Source organism: Protomyctophum bolini, assembly GCF_963924005.1.
Source record: "Protomyctophum bolini genome assembly, chromosome: 12".
NCBI lineage: Eukaryota > Metazoa > Chordata > Actinopteri > Myctophiformes > Myctophidae > Protomyctophum > Protomyctophum bolini.
In genome coordinates this window covers 37,170,329-37,191,364 of record NC_137873.1, presented here as the reverse complement: position 1 = coordinate 37,191,364, position 21,036 = coordinate 37,170,329, and the positions used below count along the sequence as shown (strand labels likewise).

At 39.5% G+C, this 21,036-nt stretch overlaps 4 protein-coding genes across 4 annotated transcripts; 2 read left to right on the top strand and 2 right to left on the bottom strand.

The window, feature by feature from the left end:
* Positions 1 to 2,434: 2,434 nt before the first annotated feature.
* selenot1a (selenoprotein T, 1a) lies at positions 2,435 to 5,624 on the bottom strand. Its single transcript, XM_080778206.1, has 6 exons — positions 5,391 to 5,624; positions 4,442 to 4,552; positions 4,096 to 4,222; positions 3,457 to 3,544; positions 3,186 to 3,350; positions 2,435 to 2,993 (listed from the first exon to the last, which is right to left on the bottom strand). Exons 1-5 carry the CDS (start codon positions 5,528 to 5,530, stop codon positions 3,217 to 3,219), a joined length of 600 nt encoding a protein of 199 aa, XP_080634332.1. The 5' UTR covers positions 5,531 to 5,624; the 3' UTR covers positions 2,435 to 2,993; positions 3,186 to 3,216.
* A 1,337-nt stretch (positions 5,625 to 6,961) lies between these two features.
* LOC308325646 (ATP synthase subunit g, mitochondrial-like) lies at positions 6,962 to 8,360 on the top strand. Its single transcript, XM_080778210.1, has 3 exons — positions 6,962 to 7,103; positions 7,505 to 7,659; positions 8,180 to 8,360. The coding sequence occupies exons 1-3, from the start codon at positions 7,052 to 7,054 to the stop codon at positions 8,276 to 8,278; spliced, it is 306 nt and encodes a 101-aa protein (XP_080634336.1). The 5' UTR covers positions 6,962 to 7,051; the 3' UTR covers positions 8,279 to 8,360.
* A 77-nt stretch (positions 8,361 to 8,437) lies between these two features.
* ift22 (intraflagellar transport 22 homolog (Chlamydomonas)) lies at positions 8,438 to 11,102 on the bottom strand. The gene is made up of 5 exons (XM_080778208.1): positions 10,861 to 11,102; positions 10,222 to 10,304; positions 9,616 to 9,705; positions 9,258 to 9,460; positions 8,438 to 9,159 (listed from the first exon to the last, which is right to left on the bottom strand). Exons 1-5 carry the CDS (start codon positions 10,903 to 10,905, stop codon positions 9,011 to 9,013), a joined length of 570 nt encoding a protein of 189 aa, XP_080634334.1. The 5' UTR covers positions 10,906 to 11,102; the 3' UTR covers positions 8,438 to 9,010.
* A 758-nt stretch (positions 11,103 to 11,860) lies between these two features.
* On the top strand, positions 11,861 to 20,913 carry LOC308326259 (outer dense fiber protein 2-like; the record flags this gene model as incomplete). The annotated part of the gene is made up of 16 exons (XM_080779066.1): positions 11,861 to 12,003; positions 12,108 to 12,204; positions 12,352 to 12,483; positions 12,612 to 12,686; positions 12,863 to 12,934; positions 13,035 to 13,151; positions 13,262 to 13,447; positions 13,562 to 13,671; positions 13,812 to 13,926; positions 14,405 to 14,515; positions 14,905 to 15,009; positions 15,805 to 15,942; positions 18,778 to 18,878; positions 19,286 to 19,448; positions 20,387 to 20,512; positions 20,669 to 20,913. The coding sequence occupies 16 exons, from the start codon at positions 11,861 to 11,863 to the stop codon at positions 20,840 to 20,842; spliced, it is 1,965 nt and encodes a 654-aa protein (XP_080635192.1). The 3' UTR covers positions 20,843 to 20,913.
* Between the last annotated feature and the right edge of the window lie 123 nt (positions 20,914 to 21,036).

Here is a 21,036-nt window from a genome sequence, read left to right as displayed (position 1 = left end):
TACCCTGTGTGTCTGTCTGTCTGACTGTCTGTGTGTACCACATTTGTGATGATTTGATTGGCTGAGCACGGAATGTGATGATGTATGATGATAAGAACGCCCCTCACTTTACACAAGTGTTTACTCCAGAATAAGTCCAAGTGTTTAAATGATGTGTACTGTGTGTGATCTAGTTTAGTTAACGTAATTTGTGTAATAAATACATATTTATTTAAAATCACAACCGTGTGAAGTGAGGGGCGCTCTTATGGTACACCATGTCGTACACTATGACATCATCAGACGCTATGACGTAAAAATGTCCATTCATTGTCATTGGGAATTTAATGTTCGTGTAGGACAAAGTTTGTGCACATACCGTATACACCCAAAGCTGGACATAGGAGGGACTAGCGCCCCTTGCACAAAATAATTGTCCTATAGTCCTGATGTAGACGATGTGACAGTAAACAAGTTGAAATTGAAATTGAATAATTTATGTGATTTTTCCAGAATGTAAGAAACTGGTAGGCCTATTAGAAATCCAGCCATGGCAAACATTAACACATTTGTTATGTTGTACATGCTGTGTAAGTAGAGGGATATACAGTAACCAAAAGATCATGATGACCTACAGAGGGAATATATCTGTATGAAACACTTTCTCTTTTTGAGAGACGTCTCCAATTACACTCATGTGAAGTGATGGGCGCTCTTATCACCATAGATCATCATACATCACATTCCGTGCTCAGCCAATCAAATCATCACATTCCGTGCACATACACACAAAGCTATGCATAGGAGGGGCTGGCTGGCCCCTCAAAAACAGAGTGGCAGCCATGAAGTCTACGGACTTTTAATGTTTATTTAGAGCACTAAACGTGATGTAGCAGCCAAGTCTATGTATTATATGCACAAATAGAATAATATTTCATAAGAAAGAGAGGCTGTCAGCCATTCAGCCACCTACTACTTTAGAAATGACCTAGCCTGGTAAACCTCTCCCCCTTGCCAGACAATTCTTTCATTCTGCCAAATGATTTCAAGAGGGAGTGCATGGTGTACCAGGCTAGCAATGACCTATCCGCTGGAGCTTTCCATTGAAGGTCCAATGTAGCCGGCTGCTTCAACTCATCAGCCAAATAGTTTTATGATTTATTTTAGTTTTTATGATTTAACATAGCTAAAGTTACACCTTGTAACTTCCGGTGCACTAGTGGGTTATAATAATAAGAGTGAATACACTGATAGGCCAAAACCTCACAAATATGATGATATGATCACTTTTGAAATGAGTTATTGATGATTCCTAGTGTTGTCACTTTACACCACACTATGCAAACAAGATTAGACAATGTCTCCCTGGCCTTAAAAAAAAAGAAGGAAAATATATTTTTTAACTTAAAACCGCTATGCTGTTCCGCTCAAAAATGTGTTCTTCTCCTTTTTGTGCAACGGTGTTGTATATTAAATGTGCTCTAGCCTATAAATACAATTTACTTGACTATAACATTCTCAGCAACTAGCTCTCTACCATTGAACTGTGTGACCTTATGACTCCTAAAGTGAGATTTATACTTCTTCTATATATCTACAAGCTCAGAACCTGTTGTGTTTGTGACTTGTTGTGAGCTTAGTTGTAGATCAGCTATTTCTGTATGATGGTACATTATTTATTTAGGCATAGGGCTGACAGATGTCAACCAGGAAATAATTAAGAGGCAGATAGGACGAGCACTTGTAATAATAATTATATAACCCATAAATGTAAACCAGTTATTATATGTTGAGCCTGGTTACTAAAGTTGCTAAGTAGGTGGCTTCAATATCTGTCAACAAACATATAAGTAGGTACTATAGATGACGCTGTTTAAAAGACTCAAGTTCCTCTGAATATAAGAAATTGAACTTCACAGCTTTATTCTGACTTTCCTTAGTTATGCTGCCATCATGTGGTGAGATTTGAGAAGACGACCTATTCACAAACCAAAATATCTTGAACTGAGTCAATCTCACTTTAACATCCCAATCCCATGATAGCAGAATCATGTATTCATAATCTAAAGCATTACACTTACAGGGTCCTTGAGGGAGTTCCAGGGGGGCCCCAGCTAAATGATAATCAGTTGGATCCCAAGGCTACTTAGTCACCAGATGGTTTTAAATGATAGCCGTTAAGTCAGCAAAAGATTATTAATCTGGTAAACTAGATTTAACCACACGGTCTATAATACAAGGTTCAGTAGGTTCTACCTAGACTGTGGGGTGTTGACAAAGATGGTCTGGCCCTTCTGATACATCTTTAAAGAAATAACCTTAACAGTTTTTCCTTCCTCACTGTCGCTTACTTGAATTGATAGACATTAATGAGTAAAGCTCATTCTAGAACACATTGAGTAAACCTCATAAGAGAACACAATGGCTGGGAGAAAGAAATAACACTTCAGTTAAATACTTACTATATTTTTTTATTAATCCTCTTAGCTTTGTTCAAGCTATGCAAAGTAAATATAAAAATTAGAATTCAGAAATCAAACTGAGGCAATTTTCAAATAATTTGATGGCGATGAGGTGGCATTTTCTACACGGAGCTAAGTTAAATTAATAACAAGAAACAGTTAAAACTATACAGAATTGCTCAATGGTAGAAATGACATGATTTTTTTTTTCCTCGTGGATCAAGTCTATAGTATATGACAAGTTTCAGACTATTTGTGTAGACATGGAATCTCTCCAAACGGAACCATTTCATATCCACAAGGTCACATCCCTGTAAGCCTAAACCGATTGTTTATTGCACCATTAATGAATGCTGCACGAGTAGTAATAATATTACAACAAAATGACCAGCGCAGTGGCCAAAGATCCCACTCTGGTATCGGGGGTGAGGAGTCTTAAAGGGACACGGTGAGGAGTGATGGGACATCCAGCATGCGCTAGCAGACCTCCTGCCTTCAGCGCAGACCTTCATAAAGATCACTTCACAGCCCGATGAGAAACCCACCTCAAACCTAGAGAACGGAAGCAAGAATTAAGATATTAAGATATATGAAAGGTTGTCAAATTGTCAGCAACCTGGTTATTCTACCGCAGAACTGTATAAAGCCCAGCGTGCTTACTGCTTACATGGAGGGGTCTTGACTTTGGCTCCAGCCGGTAGGGTTAAGATAAGAGCAGAACTGTATAAAGCCCAGAGTACTTACATGGAGGGGTCTTTGGCTCCAGCCAGTAGGGTTAAGAGCGGTGGTGTGACATTGTGTCCATGGTGTCCATGTGAACGTTCATCTTCATCTCATTCTCGAGTATCTGCACCAGCTGCTGCATGGAGGGTAGGTGACCCGACTCCAATTTGGACCACACTGGCACGTCTACAAATGTAAAAGCATAATATATATATATATGTCACCAGCACAGCACACAACCATAATTGAATGTACGTAAATCTGGCCTATGCTGTGACCGAGAAAGTCTCACCATTTAAGGTGATTTCAAAAGCGCCTGTTGACATCAACTGGTTTTCAATCATGTTGCTGAAGAAGAACACCATCATGCAGGCATATATCTGAAAAGAAGCATTCAATTATTAACCACTTTCACCTGGCATCCATATTTTGGGCACTGCATTATAGGCACACACAAAAGAGTTACACACCACTAGAAAATGAGCCATTTAGCCCAGCTCCTTGTTTGCACACATACTTTGTTACAGTATGTGGCGGGTCTTTGACCCCAAGCATCCACAATATTAATTTGTCACCTTGGAGATAACAAGCGTCGGGGAAAACTGCTGTAGACAATATCAAGCAAAACACCATACCCAAAACCCTAGATGAACAGCTAATCCCACGGGTGAGATGTTTGTATGCAAGCCTGTATATTATTATTAGAGACTAAATAAATGATATCAGCTGGCTTTATTCCATTTCTGTGTAGCCTATTGTTTGACACCAGCAGTATGCTGCATTTATAAACACTAATATACTGAACACAGGCCAAACAAGTATTTAGCTCACTTCAGATAAAGATTCTTGAAATCCTAACACACCATATTTCATGCAAGTTCTACACCAGCGTCATTTACCGTTCGGCGTATGATCCGAGCAGCGGCCTCACCTTATTCTCCTGGGCCCAAACCCAGATGCCAGGGGGTTGCATACCAACGAAGATAAACGGGTCCTTGCCGATGATAATCAGCCCAATCACCAGCAGTTTGAACACGGACAGGAAGGAAGCAAAGTGTCTGAAAGAATAAAACAGGAAAAGGACTTAAAATGCCATTGGTATAACAAAAAAATAAACTACAAAAAAAAACATAGAATGGCCCGGGCGGCTGGCGTAGCTGTCTGGGCACCTTGGCTGGCATAATCAATGCATTTGTAGTATGCATGCATGTGTCAACTCCTAATTCATTATATATATCAATGTAAATGTATATGATGGAAATCTCTCTCTTTCTTACCGATAGAGGGGCAGAGGGAGGTAGTTCTCTCCCTCTATGCGGATGTCTGGGTACCGCTGGTACAAGCCCTGCGTGTACTCCTCAAACACCCGCTTGTACCCTCAGGAAATGCTGTGGGCGCAGGAACAATGGTTAAAGTCGGGGAACAAGCGCAATACAGGTTTTTTTGCTGTGTAAAACTCTGTGCTCGGCATAGCACAGAGGCACACATCAATGTTATCTTTCCATCGTTGTGCACTTTTCTTTAGACTACTGGAAGGTTGTAGTGGTGGTGTGACATTCCTCTCTGCAGCACATTGAGCAATAGCTTTCCACAAGGAAAGGATAGATCTCCTACCATATAATTGTGGCATTGACAACACTTGAAAACCGCCTTAAACATGAGCAAGCTTTCTTGGCCTAGTGTCATTACATTTATGACGTGTTTATGTGTTATTAGTTATTAGTTGCCAGTGCATGTCTATGATGGCATGTTTCTGAAACAGAAACATGCGACTCAACTTGACATGAACTTCAAAACAAAAACCTGTTGTACCACAGTCGATCTACAAAACCACCACAAGTCTGAAACAGATGTACATATGGGATCTGGAGAATGGGATTAGTGGCATGTTAATCCATGATCCAATAGCACAGTTCACAAGAGGTAAAGAGTTGGATTTGAGAGCGGAAACAGGCCGTTGGACCTGGCTGGTTGCATTGCATTAGAGTTCCCTTATTGCCATTGCATTGGGCAGATTCATTTCAACATCGAAGAAACAACTTTTAATTCAGACTGAAGTTCATATTTGGTGTTGGTTATATGTTTGATCTATTCTAGAGATACGATAATGGTATGTCATGTTGTGTAACGTCTTCTTCGACATCGCGGCTAGCTTGGACATTGACATTAGCTGGGGTTAGCTAGCTTAGAGCTACTACTGTACTATATTTACACAGTCATTCTTACCAAATCTGAAATTTAAGAAGGGGCCCCGTGGCGAACTGCATCTTCATCTTCTTTATTCCACCATTTTCCGCAGATGTGGCGCAGTATAGCGAGAAAACTCCCAGAAAAATGAGTGAGAACGGTAACCACTTATTCGCCATTACTGCTGCGTTTGGCTAAATTGGCTGTGTTTCCTTTCCTACTCTCTAGTATGTGTGTGTGTCGCTCATGAGATGAGATAAACCAACTGCTCCCTCCCAAAAGAGGCTCCGTCTAGGTATAGGGTCGGTTTTTTTGCCTCATACATTAACGGCTTTATTTTTTATATTGCTAAACTTCCTCACCTAAATCACATCTGGTGATCTGATCATCTTCAATCAATAACACAGGAAATTGGCATTGGGCTTTACATGAGCTCAATCAGAGTGTAATGTTTTATTTTATGATCATTTTATGATTCATTGAAAAAGGTAGACCCTCTTGTAAACAAGTGTAATGCTTTATTGGGTCGTCCACTCACAGTTGACAGTTTTTGTAATGAGTTGTGTTTGAAATGTACTGTAATTCTGCAAACTCTTAATAAATACTTAAATCAATTAATCAATCAATCAAATTAAAATAGCTTAGTCTGGGAACGAGACCAAGGCAAAAAAGTACCTTGTTTTCACACTTGTTGATCTTCTTTATCTTCTTCAATCGCAGTTGTTAAGCCGACATGACAGGAATTTACCGCCACCTACTGCATCGGGCTGTGTAATGGCATTTACTGTACAGTACACCATGACATGAAACACTGTTTATGTTACATAATAAAATATCAATTTTTCCTGCATTGTGGACGTTTAACAAATTAATTTGGGATCATTACCTATATTCTACTCTTGCGAACTTTAACTAGTTCATTCCTCCTTTTCAAAATGTAAAAAAAAGATCAAACCGATTAATTTAAAATATATATTTTGTTGCAGAGTTGCTGTTATATAACTACATCTACTGTCCACTAGATGACGCTGCAAACCTACAGTCTTGACATTTCCAGCCCATCCGTTGCCAACCATTTCTCTTTCAAAATAAAAGTAATGAGCAATGAAAAAGCCGCCCTTGAAAAAGCAATGGCAATATGCCAAAAATAACAATAACAAAGTGAGCATGGGTATTACTCACAGCAAGTAATCATCATTAATCATTAATCAATAATAATCATTAAACCATAAACTAACAATTTTCAGTCATCACTGAGTCAATCAATCAATCAATCCACATCACATACAGAATTTAAATTATAAATCTTTATGTTGACACGACATTGATACTAGCGAAAAGAGCTATGGTGTTAAAAAATATATAACAATAGTTTTCATTTTAAAGTCTACTCTATAGCTCTAGGTCCAGGACTAACCTAATTTTCCATTATTTTAGTGAGTAGCCTAGTATTATTATTATTTTACTGAATGTGTTCCCAGTTTGACTTTAGCCTAATATAAAGCATAATTTGGTTCAGACAAACCATTCGGAAGCCAGGCGTTGGATTTATTTTACAATCAAATTATGATCTGATTAGATTGCATTACTTTTATTTTCAGCTCGGTGTTGTTATCCTTATCCTACCGGAAGCGTGTTCATATGGCTTGGCTTTTACAGGAGGGGTCGGGAAAGCTGTGTGAAAGTCATTCAATAACAACATGGCACAAGCTGTACAGAAATTGATCGCCAAAGTGCCCACATTGGTCAATGGTAAGTATATTAATGTTGTTTGCATCTTTGAGATAGTGGACAGAAGCAAGTGCTGACAGAACTTGGCATGGCTTGACAGCACAGCAGAAGATGCGTCTATAGCCTAATCCACACACATCATAGCAGCGATAGCCCTAGAACGGCTCTTGTTGTTTCATACAGTATGTACAGAAAATGTACGAAGTTAATTAAATGATCACAGGCTTTCTAGGTCTATAGCAGCGATAACACATAATAGCAGGCAGCACTTTTATTCATAAATGCATGTAATAACCATATGTACATTTGTAAAGTGTAAACCTTAATTGATACATATTTACATTTTATATCGAATCATGTAACTTGTATAGATCATCATCGGCAAGTTAGATCACATAGGGGTCTCTTTTTTTGCGTTTCAGCCGCTGTTACGTACTCCAAACCCCAGCTAGCGACTTTTTGGCATTATGCACGTGTGGAGCTGGTCCCCCCTACCCCTATGGAGATCCCCAAAGCCATTATGGGCGTGGGGGGTGTCATCAAGGCCACAGCACGTCTTGGACAGCTGACAATGCGGGTGAGTCGTAGTATAAAGTAAGGGGTAGGCCTATGTCTCCAAAATAAGGTCATTCTCATGTTGTTGGAACTTTAAGTTGTGGAAACCAGTGACATTTTCTAAAAAAGATTATATTAATATTAATATATTTCTGAAAATATTGTTGTATTAATAACTGTGTTTCTTGTTTTGTATTGTATGTCATGACTGTTATAAAGATTTGTTAATATATTTGTATTTAAATTATACTGGTTATAGCAACGCAACCACATACTGTACACTGTGCATTGCCCTCTGAAGGTGCTGTCCCACGCTGCCCAGAGTTGCATAACACACTCACACGGACATTCTTTGATTATTACCTGACTTGTTGAGTGTAATGCAGTGCACACCACTTGCTGTTCTTTAGTAATCTACAGTAACTGCTGTGTCCAAAATTCCAAATATATATTTCATTATGTGTGCATTTTATGAGAACTACTGTCATATTTCAACCCTGAGAAACTCATTTTCTATTCTGAAAAAAACGTTGTGTCCACAGGACGTCGTGAGGAATGGACTGGTGGCCACTGAGGTGGCTATGTGGTTCTACATTGGCGAGTGCATCGGCAAAAGAGGCCTCATTGGATATAATGTTTAAATTATGGACAATTTAATCTTCTTTGCATTCTGAGCATGAATAATGGTCAAATTTGGGACCCAATAAACAGATGTCAATAGTTTGAGAGGACATTTTATTATTTTTTCCCCTACATACTATTTGTTTACAAAGCAAAGCTGTTTGGGCACAGAGGGTACACAAAAACATTTATACACAAACACTTGACCAAAGTAAAATGTATGAATCTGTACTTCATTACAAAACAATGTTTGGCAGACATGCCACATCGGGGTGCTAGAATGTGAAAGTTTCATAGTACACTGGTAGCCAATATCTACGGCAATTAACGAGTCACATATCCTATTGAACTCATTTATATACCGTCATACGTGTATATAAAGTGTATACAAGTATAAATTACAGTAGTCTTCAGATATGCTCTAGGCCAGTGGTTTTCAAACGTTTGGTGCCCAAGGCACACCAATATAGCTCTCAATGTGAGCTTGCAGATCTGCTATTTTTCTATGTTTGAACATTGTGGAGGAAAAGACGTTTCAATTGAACTTTTTTTTGCCTATAATGCCAGGGCTAAAATAGGGATGACCAGGGCAGGGTATAGACTTTGGTTATGTATTGGTAAATAAGTCCACACAAAGTACTGATGTAGTGAATTATTGTGTATTGTATTAAATATGTGGATGTCTCACGGCACACCAGTGTGTGTGTGACCTGTGTGTCCCTTGTCACACCATTTGGGAACCACTGCTGTGACTATGTAATGATGGACATCTCTTCCCGTTCTCTGCTCTCTGACAGCGCATTCACAATGTTTCTCAAGTATTTACGAAATGCTTGTCTCACATCCTCGGGCTCCTCTTCCAGGTTGGAATGAATGAGTGGAAGTCTGCTCAGATGAGAGGCTGCATTAAAAAAGGAATAACATACAGTACTTATGAGCATCGACATATTAAGCAGAATTCTAAAAGCATGCCTGTGTGGCATCGTGCAATAGTGTTACCTAAAGGCAGCTGCCCTTCATCCGCTCCACTGCCGGGCTTGTGGTGAGCAATAAATAGGCACTGGCTGTCTTGCAGTCCCAGAGAGGAAATAAACATTGAGTGCCAGGTCTCTATTTCTTTCAGGTGACTCGGAACATCGTTATTAAAAATAATTACAACACCATTGCAGTCCCTCATCAGTGCCGGCCAGCACGATTCAAATCTGTGTCAAGAGAGGAGCAATTATTACACACTGCAAGAGTATCTGGATAATGGAAACATGAATAACTATGATCCACACACCAACTTTCTTAAAGCACCACAAGACTATTAACTACAGTAGGTTTTAAAGGTGCTTGTGCAACCCTGTGTGCTTACTTAAAGTCACCTGCACAGTCCCAAAGCTCCACATCACACATTGAATATTTGTCGCCACTGCCATCATTCTGCAATTCAAATTCCAGTATCCTAAAACAAAAAAAAGGAAGAAACAATTTAGCTGCAATTGCTTATTTGTATCCACTAATCCAAACACTGTTTCACATTAAGTTACTTGACCAAGGAAGGACAATCAATAAAGACTTCAAATTTACAGTCAGTCAACCTATCTTATCTACCCATAAGTGATTGTTTGAAAATTGTATTAACAGTTTGTATAATGGGTACATTTCTACGAAAGTACAGGTCAATAGAAAATCTGCTAAGAGGATAAAACCAAAAACCACTTACATAAGGGTCCTCCATTTCTCAAAGTGCTCTTTGAGAGCGGTTTTGCACTGCTGTTGGACCGTTCCACATTTTGGTGGCATAGGAGCCAAATTGATTTTGAATTTATTTTAGTATAACACTGACTGTTACATAATGATAATATATGTATTACTGTTTTTATTAGATTAACTTTCTATATTGGACTTGTAACAGGTACAGCTACAGTGCTATAATAAAGGCCCATTGATATAAAGAAGTGCTTCCCAAACTCCCTACCTGACTCCTTGAGTAGGACTGTACTCTCCTCCTATTGTTTCTGTTGTATCAGATAGGAAATTTGCTAGCACTGTCTTCCCGCTCTGAAACATACAAAATTATCATTTTTAAACAAACAAAAAAGTTAAAGCCTGTATTGTGATAGTAATCATTGACATAGGCCTAGAGTGTTTGTTCAGTAACAGGTCTCCCCGTCTCTGTAGCTCTAACAGAAAGAACATTTTCAGGTAGGACCACAATCAGATCCAATCAGGACAGAGTGCCCAGTACCCATTTATCAGCTTCAATGTTATAGTTCTTCAGTTCCAATTTTGTCCTGTATGAGTTCTCTGGAGAGCCAAAGACCCCTGTTACTGATTACTGAATAACACATGACAGTACCACTTCCCTAAACATGTAGTGTTGTTAGTAGGAATAAACACATAAGCACCCAGGAGGAAGTGGACTGATAGCGGAGGGGCCCAAACCAAGTTCCTGTTTTCTACATAAAAAGGAGGTGATGCAAAAACAGAAAGAAAATATTTTCCCCATGTATTGTTTGTATTGAACTTTGTCTGCATACTACTACTATAGCAAGTAGCAACCAGTTGCGCTTCTAAAATCAGCAACACAACTTAAACGCAGATAAAGAGCTCTTACCTCGCTAGGTCCAATTAATAGTATCTTTGCTTTGAATTTTTCCATTTCACGTCCCTGTTAGCCACTCAGCTAGCTCAATAAAAACATAAGATATAGATAGCTTACTTAAACTAGAGCCAATCCACCTTCTATGTTATGTTTGCTCCATGCATGCAGTTATGAACAAAAATGATAAGGAAAACTAAATTCTATACGAATTATTGTTATTTGGGAGATGAAAAGAACCGCACACTAATGTACAAGTAAACTTCCTGTTCGTTTCTATGGTTTCCATGAGAGGCTGTGGTCTCTTCTGTTCATTGCTCATTTCTAACGTCAATCAACTGAGGACCGCCCGCTTCCCCTACCGGGAGCAAATCAACATACAGCAAAACATCACGCCTTTTCTCCTGGCTAACCAATAAGATACTCGATTTACGGGTGCCAGGCAACCAACCAGCTTAGCTCGAGGATAACAGTTGAAATGGTACCATTATGGTAATAAGAGGTAAGAAATACCGTTATATTCAACATCCTGTTAATATTATGAACCTGAGCAGCAAATGAAGAGTTCATTCTACTGTTGAACATACGTTTGTGAGACCTTTAGCTGCTCTTAGTCAGCTCTTTGTCACATAAACTAGAGTCTTCTTGCTTCCCTTTGCTAATTGGGAGGAGCTAACATTGACAATGTGTCAAATTTGTCATGGACTGTTTTCAATTCAAACTTAGTACTGTAGTAATGTTGTTTACAGTTTTTGTTTTGCGCTGCAACTATGTTAATTTCAGAGGTCATGTTTACTACGTGTAGATTGCATCCTCAATGCTTTCATGCTATGAACATGATGTACTTACTGCAGGGATTATATACAAATTATACACTTTTATGGTACATTTACTGAAATGTTATCAATGAACCAAGTCCCTGTCAAATAATAAAATATGCATGATTGGACATGCCGTTAACTTAGCAGCATATTTGTCTTACACTGAGCGGCACTATTTTGCAGTTAAGCGAACCATGTCTGCTGAGGATAGCTTTCAGGATTCACCTAGATTCAGCTCTACGAGACTAGATGATCCGGGCGACTCCATAGAGCCAAGGAGAAGGACCATGGCACACAGTAGTCTCAACACAAGAACCCATGGGATTGACATCAACTCGTAAGGCCCTGGGGATGAATAGTTTCAAAGTTAACTACTTTTATGAATTGAGAACCAGCATTGACACAGTTTTCTAACTCTTCTTTTTATTTACTTCAACGTAGCCCTCTGCTGATAATATTGCTGGAGGCTGAAGTTGCTGCCAGCTCTGCAGCCGTACAACTTGTGTCCTTTAGGGATGCCATGGAGGCAGAATTTGCTGTATGAATTTTATCTACTTGTCTAACAGATTGATTTAGTGTCTCAGCTTGATGTAGTATGAGTTATTGAATATATGTATCCATTTAACTTTCACATGTATTTTCCATTCTCCTAATGATTTTGATTTTACTTACTCTTGAAATTAAGGATTCAAGACAGTCTGCCTCTGACAATTACCGTTTTACAAGACAGAGATGCCTTCTGCTGGAGAAGTTGGAGGATTTTAAACGAATAAACAAATCTGTTCGGCAGCATTTGAAGGAGATTCAGAAAGCAGAGGTTTGTAATTTATAATTTCAATCTTCTAGATTTATTATAAAATAGAAATAGTAACTTTATTGCATTCCTGTAAGTGCTGGGAACTTGGGTTTCAGCTGCTTTGATAACTTGTCTGTCACTTAAACCAGGCTGATCGAATTAGAAGAGATGAACAGATTGAAGTCTTAGTAGAAAAGATCACAGAGGCTGAAAGTGAAAACATGGTGAGTGTCACCTTTTATTTCTACATTGAGTAGGGGGAAAACATGTAAGTTACACATATTACAAAGATTAAAGAATAATTCTTCAGCCACAGTTGAACGACTGGTTGAAATGTTTGGTACTGCAGATGGGTCAGTCAGTTATAAATAAGTGCTAATCTTTTTCACCCCCACCCCAGCATTTAAAAAGGTGTTTATGCAATACAGAAAACAGGATTGAAGAACTGATAGATCTGCGAATGCAAGAGCGGGTAAGCCGGAGTGCAGTGAAGTTTTGCTTTGGATGCATACATAGTACAGATAAATGTCTTCAGTCTATTCACCATTATAAATCATCGCTGACTTTCAAAGGCAAACATGGAGAGTGCAGTTAACATGACCAGATCTGTGGAGACGACTCGTGCACACCTACAAGGGCAGCTACGTAACAAGGAATCCGAAAACAGTCGTCTGGCAGTGCAGCTCCGGGTACAAATGGCTCCACGGATGTTATTTTTCACGTTGGTGCTCTAGATGATGAGATACACTGGGAAGAAAGTGATTCATTTATATAATCACATATCCATGCCATCTTCCAGAATCTAGAGGGGACACTGGTTGAAAGGAAGATGGAAATTGGTGACTTGAAGGGGGCTGTCGCCAGTCTATCTGAGAAAGTCTCAGAGGACAAAGAAACACTCAAGAGGGCAGCCAGAGCCCATAAACGGAGAGCTGAGAGATTTGAAGCTGCTGTTGAAAAATGCTACACTCAGTTGAGAGAGAAGGTAAGGTATGCAATCAGAATGGAAGTTATTGTTGTGATTAAATATATTCTCTCTTTCATGTTCATCCAATGGAACAGTTACCTTGATCTCCCGTTCTACTCGGTTCGCATGCAGGATGTTCAGCTGGCCAATAGTTGTGCCGAAAGGGATTCCAGGAGAAACCAGCAGAGGGAGATGACTGAGGAGAAAGAGCAATTTGTTATTCAGACAGCACTGCTAAAAACGTTAGTCATAAGTAAAAAAAGAAATCAACACTTTTGCGTTGGATAGTGTCATCAGTAACATGGAATCCAGACATTAACAATACCGTACATTCATAATAACACTGCTGTTATAAGTGTTTTCTATGATGTTTTCAATGCAGGCAAATGGCAGACATGACTGCAAGGCTACATGGGGAGAGGGAGGAATTCACTGAAGCTACCAAGACTTTGTTCCAGAGGGTTGAAAAACTCAGTGCTGACAATGCAACACTCAAGGTAAATCATTTTAAAACATATTTTGGTCTCAAGAAATGGTTGCATATTGATATATATATAAAAAACCTAATATGCTGTACTTAATTAATTGTTCATACAACCATTCAACGGGACAGTTCAGGCAGGTAGGCATTCAACAGGCAAGTATGATGGATCAGCTAACCCAAGTAATGGTCAAAGAGCTTAAGAGATAGCCATGTACGCTGTGCTTTATAGAAAACAATAGAATGGTTGCTAAGATTATTTTGGTGGCAGCCAGGGAGCTATTTTATACAGTATTTACACTTGTCTGCGTGTGGATGTTACAGTTATATGGGCTTATAACTATTGCTGAAAACACCCCATAGAATAGTGTTCTGAAAACACCCCAACAACATCCTGTACATCCATACAGTACAGGCATTACAATTTTATGTACAGTATACTAATGGTAACATAACATTGAACAAAGAGGGTTGAGGTATAACTCTGTTGACAGGCACATACTGCTCATTTGGAGCGGAAGTTAGCTGAATCTGAAGCTGCACTGATCGAGGAGAAGGCTGTCTCACAGGAGAAGAAACATCAAGCTGAAGCGTACCTAAGTCAGGTTAACACGCACTTTCCTTGTGTTCATTTTTCAACTCAGTATTAACGCGTTCACTCTACTAAACCAGCTGCTGTTCCTGTTATTAGGAACCAAAATACTAGTTATGTAATGTATGGTATATTTATTATGTTGGTTGTTTCTGTATTTGTATATATAAACAGTGTTGTAGCGTTACTTTTAGAAGTGGTGGGACTCCACATAAGACACGTGCGTGCACACATGCACATAAAACATGCAGACATTATAGCCTATAGGGGTTAGCAATGCTTAATAGTATCCACAAAAGTAAATTACAAGTCAGAAGACATATTTTTGTCCCCCCACTACACCCCTGATTATAAATACTAATAGAAGCAAGGACATGTATGTATGTGCTGTATTTCTTCCAGCTGACGAAGCTTAGAGATGAAATGGATGTTTTCAGAACAAAACATGAGAGCCTTTCAAGACGGACGGAGAACGAGAGGGTTAGAAAAGATGCAGATGTCGAGAAGGTAAAATAAAACATAATCTGTTTTTTCCGTGACACATTCATGCAAGGTTTGCTCCAAATAGTATTGTGCCCATTCGAAAATGAATGCAAATACATTTATTTACCAGCATACAATATTATGATATGTTTTACTGAACTTCCTTGAATGTTGTTTTGGTTCTTTCTAACAGCATTGTTGGTATCTTTTGGCTGTTCATCTCTGCATTGTTACTGCACCGTAACTGTAAATGTAACATCTGTGTTGCATAGGAGTCTGGATTTTACACCTATATGTTGAATCTCTCAAATCTGAGCTGTGTCAGTCACAACTCACAAATCACTTAAACAAACACACACGAATGCTCAAGGATGAATCTTTCCATATCCTGCATGCTTTATGCCAGTGGTTCCCAAAGTGGGGTCCTTGAGGGAGTTCCAGGGGGTCCCCAGATAAATGATAGTTAAGAACCAAATGGATCCTTATGGGTCTGTAACTCAAATGGAACCAAACGGACCCGAAATTCACATTGATTTTACGATATAAATTGGGGTCTCAGTGATAGAAATGCCATTAAATGGGGGTCCGTAGACTAATGCATGTCAAACTGGGGATCCTGTGAAATTAAATGGGTTGAGAATCACTGCTAGAGCCGTAAAACTCTTCTCTTATGGGGGTCCTTTGCATATATTTTCTAATGGGGGTCTGCGAGGCTAATTAGTGTCAATTTGGGCACTAGATTCAGGTGTGTAATAGTCGTTAACCTTTTGTGTGCCCCCCACCCCCCTCACACATGCCACCACATCCCCTGGAGCCCAGGTCAGGCAGGAGCTTCAGGGGCGCGTGGAGTTACTGAGGGCAACCGAGCACAGTCTCTGCGAATGCCAGGAGAAGCTGCGACACTCTGAGAGGAAGTGCTCAGAAAAGTCAGAAGCCATTAGGCAACTGCAGGTTCAGGTGTGCAAAAATGTCCTAAGTGGTAACTTGCGAGTAGGAGAGATAGTCCGGCAGCCGGGCTCCTTTTGTTTAAACAAGGCTCCTTTTGTTTCAAGTGGGAAATTTGGAATAGTCTTTTTTTTATTGTCCTAAAATATTGTCTATATACATACATTCATGAATCCACTTGCTGACCGGCTGTCGGCATTGAGCAATTCTTTTAATAGGGGTTTATATGTGACCATACAGTACCATTGACATTCTATATACAGTTTTCATGTTTCTGAATCCATTTCAAGCATTAGTTTTGCACAAAAAACACTCCTTGGGCTAAATACGGCCATAGCCAAATGTGCCCAAATTCCTCAAAATGTGCTGACCTCATCACATTTGTGATGATTGCAATGGCCGTTTTTAGCCCAAAGAGTGTTTTTTTGTGCAAAACTAATGCTTGGAATGGATTCAGAATCATGAAAACCCCCTAGTTTGACTTGCCTTACATAGGATGTCAATGGTATGGTCACATATACAGTAAATCCCTATAAAACAAATTACTCAATACCGACAGTCGGTCAGCAAATGGATTCATGAATGTATGTACCGTATATAGACAATATTTTAGGCCAATAAAAAAAACTATAATATAGTTTTTTTTTTATTGGCCTGAAATATTGTCTATATTTGTTATATTATAACAAATTTCCCACCCCACAACCACGGCTGCCGGACTAAGAACTGTGGTCAGAGAAAAGACAAAGGCATTTACCTTCTCTGACCACTAGGTAGCAGTGAAACCCTGTAGATCTCCCAACTCTGTTAGTGTGCATCCAAGTACTACACTGCTCATCTCCTGTTGTGGATTGGTTTTTGTGTGTGATTTGTGTGTTCTCTGATTGCAGTGAAGTTTCTTTAGGTGGCAACACTCTGTGCCAATGTAGCCTACCTGTTTGTTGAATGTATATTTAATGTGTGCTCAAGTTCCAGTAAGCCTTATACCGACCCGAGCCATGTGAGGCCTCTCTCGTGTTTCTGTAGCTGCAGTGTTGTTTTTGGCAGCAAATTTAGATTTTAGTTTTCAGTCATAGTCTCTTGAATAGTTTTCATTTAGTTTCAGTCACATTTTAGTCACCTGGAATGTTTTAGTGTTAGTCTAGTTTTAGTCGACTAAATCTACAGTTGATTTAGTTGACTAAAATGTATTTTGATGCCGTCGTAATGACGATCGGCTGAAAATACAAGTACAAGTACATCCCCCAGCCACGATATAGGAGTACACCCCCTGGACATGATGCTATATGTGTCGCAGGGACGTCGTACACCCCCTTGATGCTGAGTGCCAAGCAGGGAGGCATTGGGTGCCATTTCTATAGTCTTTGGTATATGACCCGGCTGTGGAACTGAACCCCGGCCTCCCGAGCTGGTGTGCTCAAGTGCATAAATTCTCAGCGGACTGGTGCCAACATTAAATCAAACTCAATACAAAGACTGTTAACTGTGAGTGGACGACCCATTTAAGCATTACACTTGTTTACAAGAGGGTCCACCATGTTCAATTCATCAAAACATTTAGAGACGTACAAATAGACACTTCTATATAGTCAAAGAACAGAACAGGAATTCATCATAAAGGAGGTAAAAAGGGAAATTAAACATATACAGTGAGGGGAAAAGGCGGTGGGGGGGGGATTCAGATTTTACGGGGGCCAGTTTCGAATTGCAGCCGTCTGTAGGTGCCCTTTGAGAGTGGTTTTGAAGGAGTCAAGGGATTCACATGTCTTAATGACTGTTGGTTCCACATTTTGGTGGCATAGGAGCGAAAATAATTTAGTCCCTTGTTTGTGCCGAATCTGGGTTGTACATGGTTCGTTGCACTCCCTCTGGTGTTGTGGGTGTGGACTTCGTTAACATTAAGGAAGTATCTAGACAGGTACATGGGTATCTTGGTGGTGTATCGAATCTTGTGGACCAGACCCAGTGCAAGTCGACCCTAAGCCATTCCAGCCTGTCAAAGTGGGCAGGAGTGAGGTGGGTTCGGGGGGTGAGGCCAAGTAGGAGTCTGACCAGTTTGTTTTGGGAAGTCTGGAGCCTAGAGGGTATGCGCATGCATAAAGTCAATGGCAAATTGAGTGTCAAAGTGAGTTTAATGTTGTTTAACCCATTCTGACATGAGATCAGATTCTAAAAATGTCTTCTACATCCTGACAGTTTTCATTCTGACCTGAGATCAGATTCTAAAAATGTCTTCTACGTCAGTCGCTCTTCGAATTGAATGCTAACACCAAAATGGGTGCCTGCCCAAAATGGGTTAATATTGTTTAATACAATCAGACAGGACTTTTCTGTGTGGATGTATGGGCTGTCAAGGCCAGAAAGTCGTTTTTTGCCACTCAGTAGGCGTTCCCTTACCTTCCGGGTATGATGATGATGTCACGCGCATACCCTCTATTGCCCTTTTTTCGTTTACAGTCAGTTTGTTTGCTTGCTGTGTTAAATTGTGCTAAAGTTCCATGTTAGGGCTGGTTACAATGATCAAATCAAATATTACATATTACTGTTGTACCAAATTATCAGTATATATAATATATATCAGTGCTATTAATAACTAAGGGGGTAAAGGCAAATAATAGAACAGCAGGTAAGTCCAGAAAATTACATCACTAAAAAGAAAAGGGAAAAACAGGAAAATACAATGAACACAAATTAGTCTCATATCAATGTAAAATGTATATATTGTCCAGCCCTACAGTAATTCCAGTTATGAATTCACATTTCCCATTAACCCTACTGTTTTACTTGACAGTGACAGATTATATCACAGCAGTGATTCTGAATATATATATATATATATACCAACAGGTGGACAGTGAAACTAAGAAGCTCAAATCCTCTCTGGAGATGAAAGAGTCAATTCATGAGGCCAACTCACAACTGCAAGAAAGAGTCTCTTCTATTCAAAAGTAAGACAACTGAACCATATATAAATCGTGTGTGTGTGTGTGTGTGTGTGTGTGTGTGTGTGTGTGTGTGTGTGTGTGTGTCTGTGTCTGTGTCTGTGTGTGTGAGTGTGTGCGACTGCGCGCACATGCCTGCGGTATATAAAAACAATTATACACACTTTACTGTGTCCTGATAATGGACAGTCTCAACAGCTTCCAAATTTGACAGTAATGTTAGTATAGTAATAATAGCATATTTGTGGTAAATTACTACATTGATTTGAAGGGGACAGTTTGTAGTAGTAATAGTAGTAGTAGTAATAATGATAATAATAATAATGTGTACTTGTAATAATGTGTAATTCCTAAAAAAAAAGAATACGTTTTAGAACTTTGCTTGATCCTCACTCGTAAGTGTGTGTTTGAAGGAGGACCGAGGAGCTCCTGCAGGAGAACCAGGAGCTGGTGCACAGGCTGACGGATCAGGAGGAGGCTCTGACCTACAGCCACAAGCAGGTGGACCAGCGCTCTGCAGACTGCCACACGCTCAAATGGCAGCTAGAGACAACTTTGTCTGATGTCAGACTGCAAGTATGAACAAAATGAGCTTAATAAGGGAGTAGGTCACCCCAAGAAATGAGTTATTTTCTATCAATTTCACACCCCTTAATTTCGTGGGATGTGTAATTGATTCTTTGGGGTGAACTACCTCTCGTATTTACTATACTACTATACTATACTCGTATTATTATATTTTTTACCTATACACAGGTTTAATGTTTGTCTTTAGTTCAATGTTTGTTTTGTAAACGCATTGACAATGAAGGGAACATTTACGTCATATTGTCTCTTGAGTCTTTATTGTTAATGGCGTTTAATGTTTGTGTTGGCACCATTTGTTTTACATCACCATTACATCACCTAATCAACAGTTAGACTTTAATATATCAGCGACACTCACTTCACACGGGTGTAATTTTTCTTCCTTTATTTACCCAGGGTAGTAGCTGAGCACAAGTGCTCATTTTCAGCAACGCCCTGCACATAGAGACACACAGACAGACAGACACACACATTATAACCTGGGAGCTGACCAGTACAACCACAGTCTTATACTGTTGGCCACTAAGCAGCTCCACTGGATCAGTTGGGGGTTTCAGTGCCTTGCTCAATGGCACTTCAGCGGTGTTGGGTGAGTGATGACCAATCACTTCCCGACTCAGATTTTTCCTGCCCGTCCGGGGAATTGAACCGGCAACCTTTCGGCTAACCCTTAGGCCACCAAATTCACAGAGAGTTTTTTTGCTTTTTGCATTCTTAAGTCAATATTTGATAACCGCGTCAGCAGTAGACGTCTTCAAATTATTGTTTCGTGGGCTGTGTAATTGATTCTTTGAGGTGAACTACCCCTCATATTTACTATACTACTATACTATACTCATATTTAAGTAATGTTTTTTTTCATGTAACTTTGGGGGTGGCTGTTAGCCATCATAATCATTTTGAAACGTGTCCTCCCCCACGGCCAGATCTCTAAAGTGAAAGATACGGCTGTTTCCAGAGAGGCAGCTCTTCAGACGAAGATCCTGGATTTGGAGGCAGGAAAGAGCAGGAAGGAAACCGAGCTGAAGCTTCTTAAACATAACAAGCAGTCTGTGAGTATTATGTTCCTCTGTCGCACACATGGCAAAATGTATCGTAAGATGTACAGGAATGAATCCTTGACTCCATTTGTGTCATATTCCTGAATCCTTGACGAGACGCTATCTTGCAGTATATTGATCTGGCTGTATGTCTTTCTTGATCAATAGGCAGAGAAACAGTTCGAAATGCGTCTCAAAGACCTGCAACTCAGCTTGGATCAATCCGAAAGCCACAAGAAAAGCATTCAGGGCTACATAGATTTCCTCAAAAACTCTTATGCAATAATGTTCGATGAGGGATTGCCACAATCAAGGTTTGGTTCGTCGTGTTTTTTAAAATGACTCTTAAAACTGTTTCAGCACTGAAGCAATATACAATTGCACTGTACTGGCTCTGAAGTGAACTTTCTACTTCAACAAACTCAATTATTGTTTTTACAAAATAGTAATATTCTGAATTGACCTTTTTATGTTTTGTCAGGTTTTCATATGGTAAATAATAAAAAACCCTTTTAAAGGACCATAACGGCACATTT

What these genes read in the sequence shown, in the direction of transcription:
- LOC308325646 (XM_080778210.1), top strand. Translation starts at nt 7,052, where the DNA reads ATGGCACAAGCTGTACAGAAATTGATCGCCAAAGTGCCCACATTGGTC. An exon ending in AGTGCCCACATTGGTCAATG is followed by an intron (nt 7,104 to 7,504) that starts GTAAGTATATTA and finishes TTTGCGTTTCAG; the next exon opens with CCGCTGTTACGTACTCCAAA. An exon ending in TTGGACAGCTGACAATGCGG is followed by an intron (nt 7,660 to 8,179) that starts GTGAGTCGTAGT and finishes TTGTGTCCACAG; the next exon opens with GACGTCGTGAGGAATGGACT.
- ift22 (XM_080778208.1), bottom strand. Translation starts at nt 10,905, where the DNA reads ATGGAAAAATTCAAAGCAAAGATACTATTAATTGGACCTAGCGAG. An exon ending in TATTAATTGGACCTAGCGAG is followed by an intron (nt 10,305 to 10,860) that starts GTAAGAGCTCTT and finishes TGTATGTTTCAG; the next exon opens with AGCGGGAAGACAGTGCTAGC. An exon ending in AGTCCTACTCAAGGAGTCAG is followed by an intron (nt 9,706 to 10,221) that starts GTAGGGAGTTTG and finishes TTTTTGTTTTAG; the next exon opens with GATACTGGAATTTGAATTGC.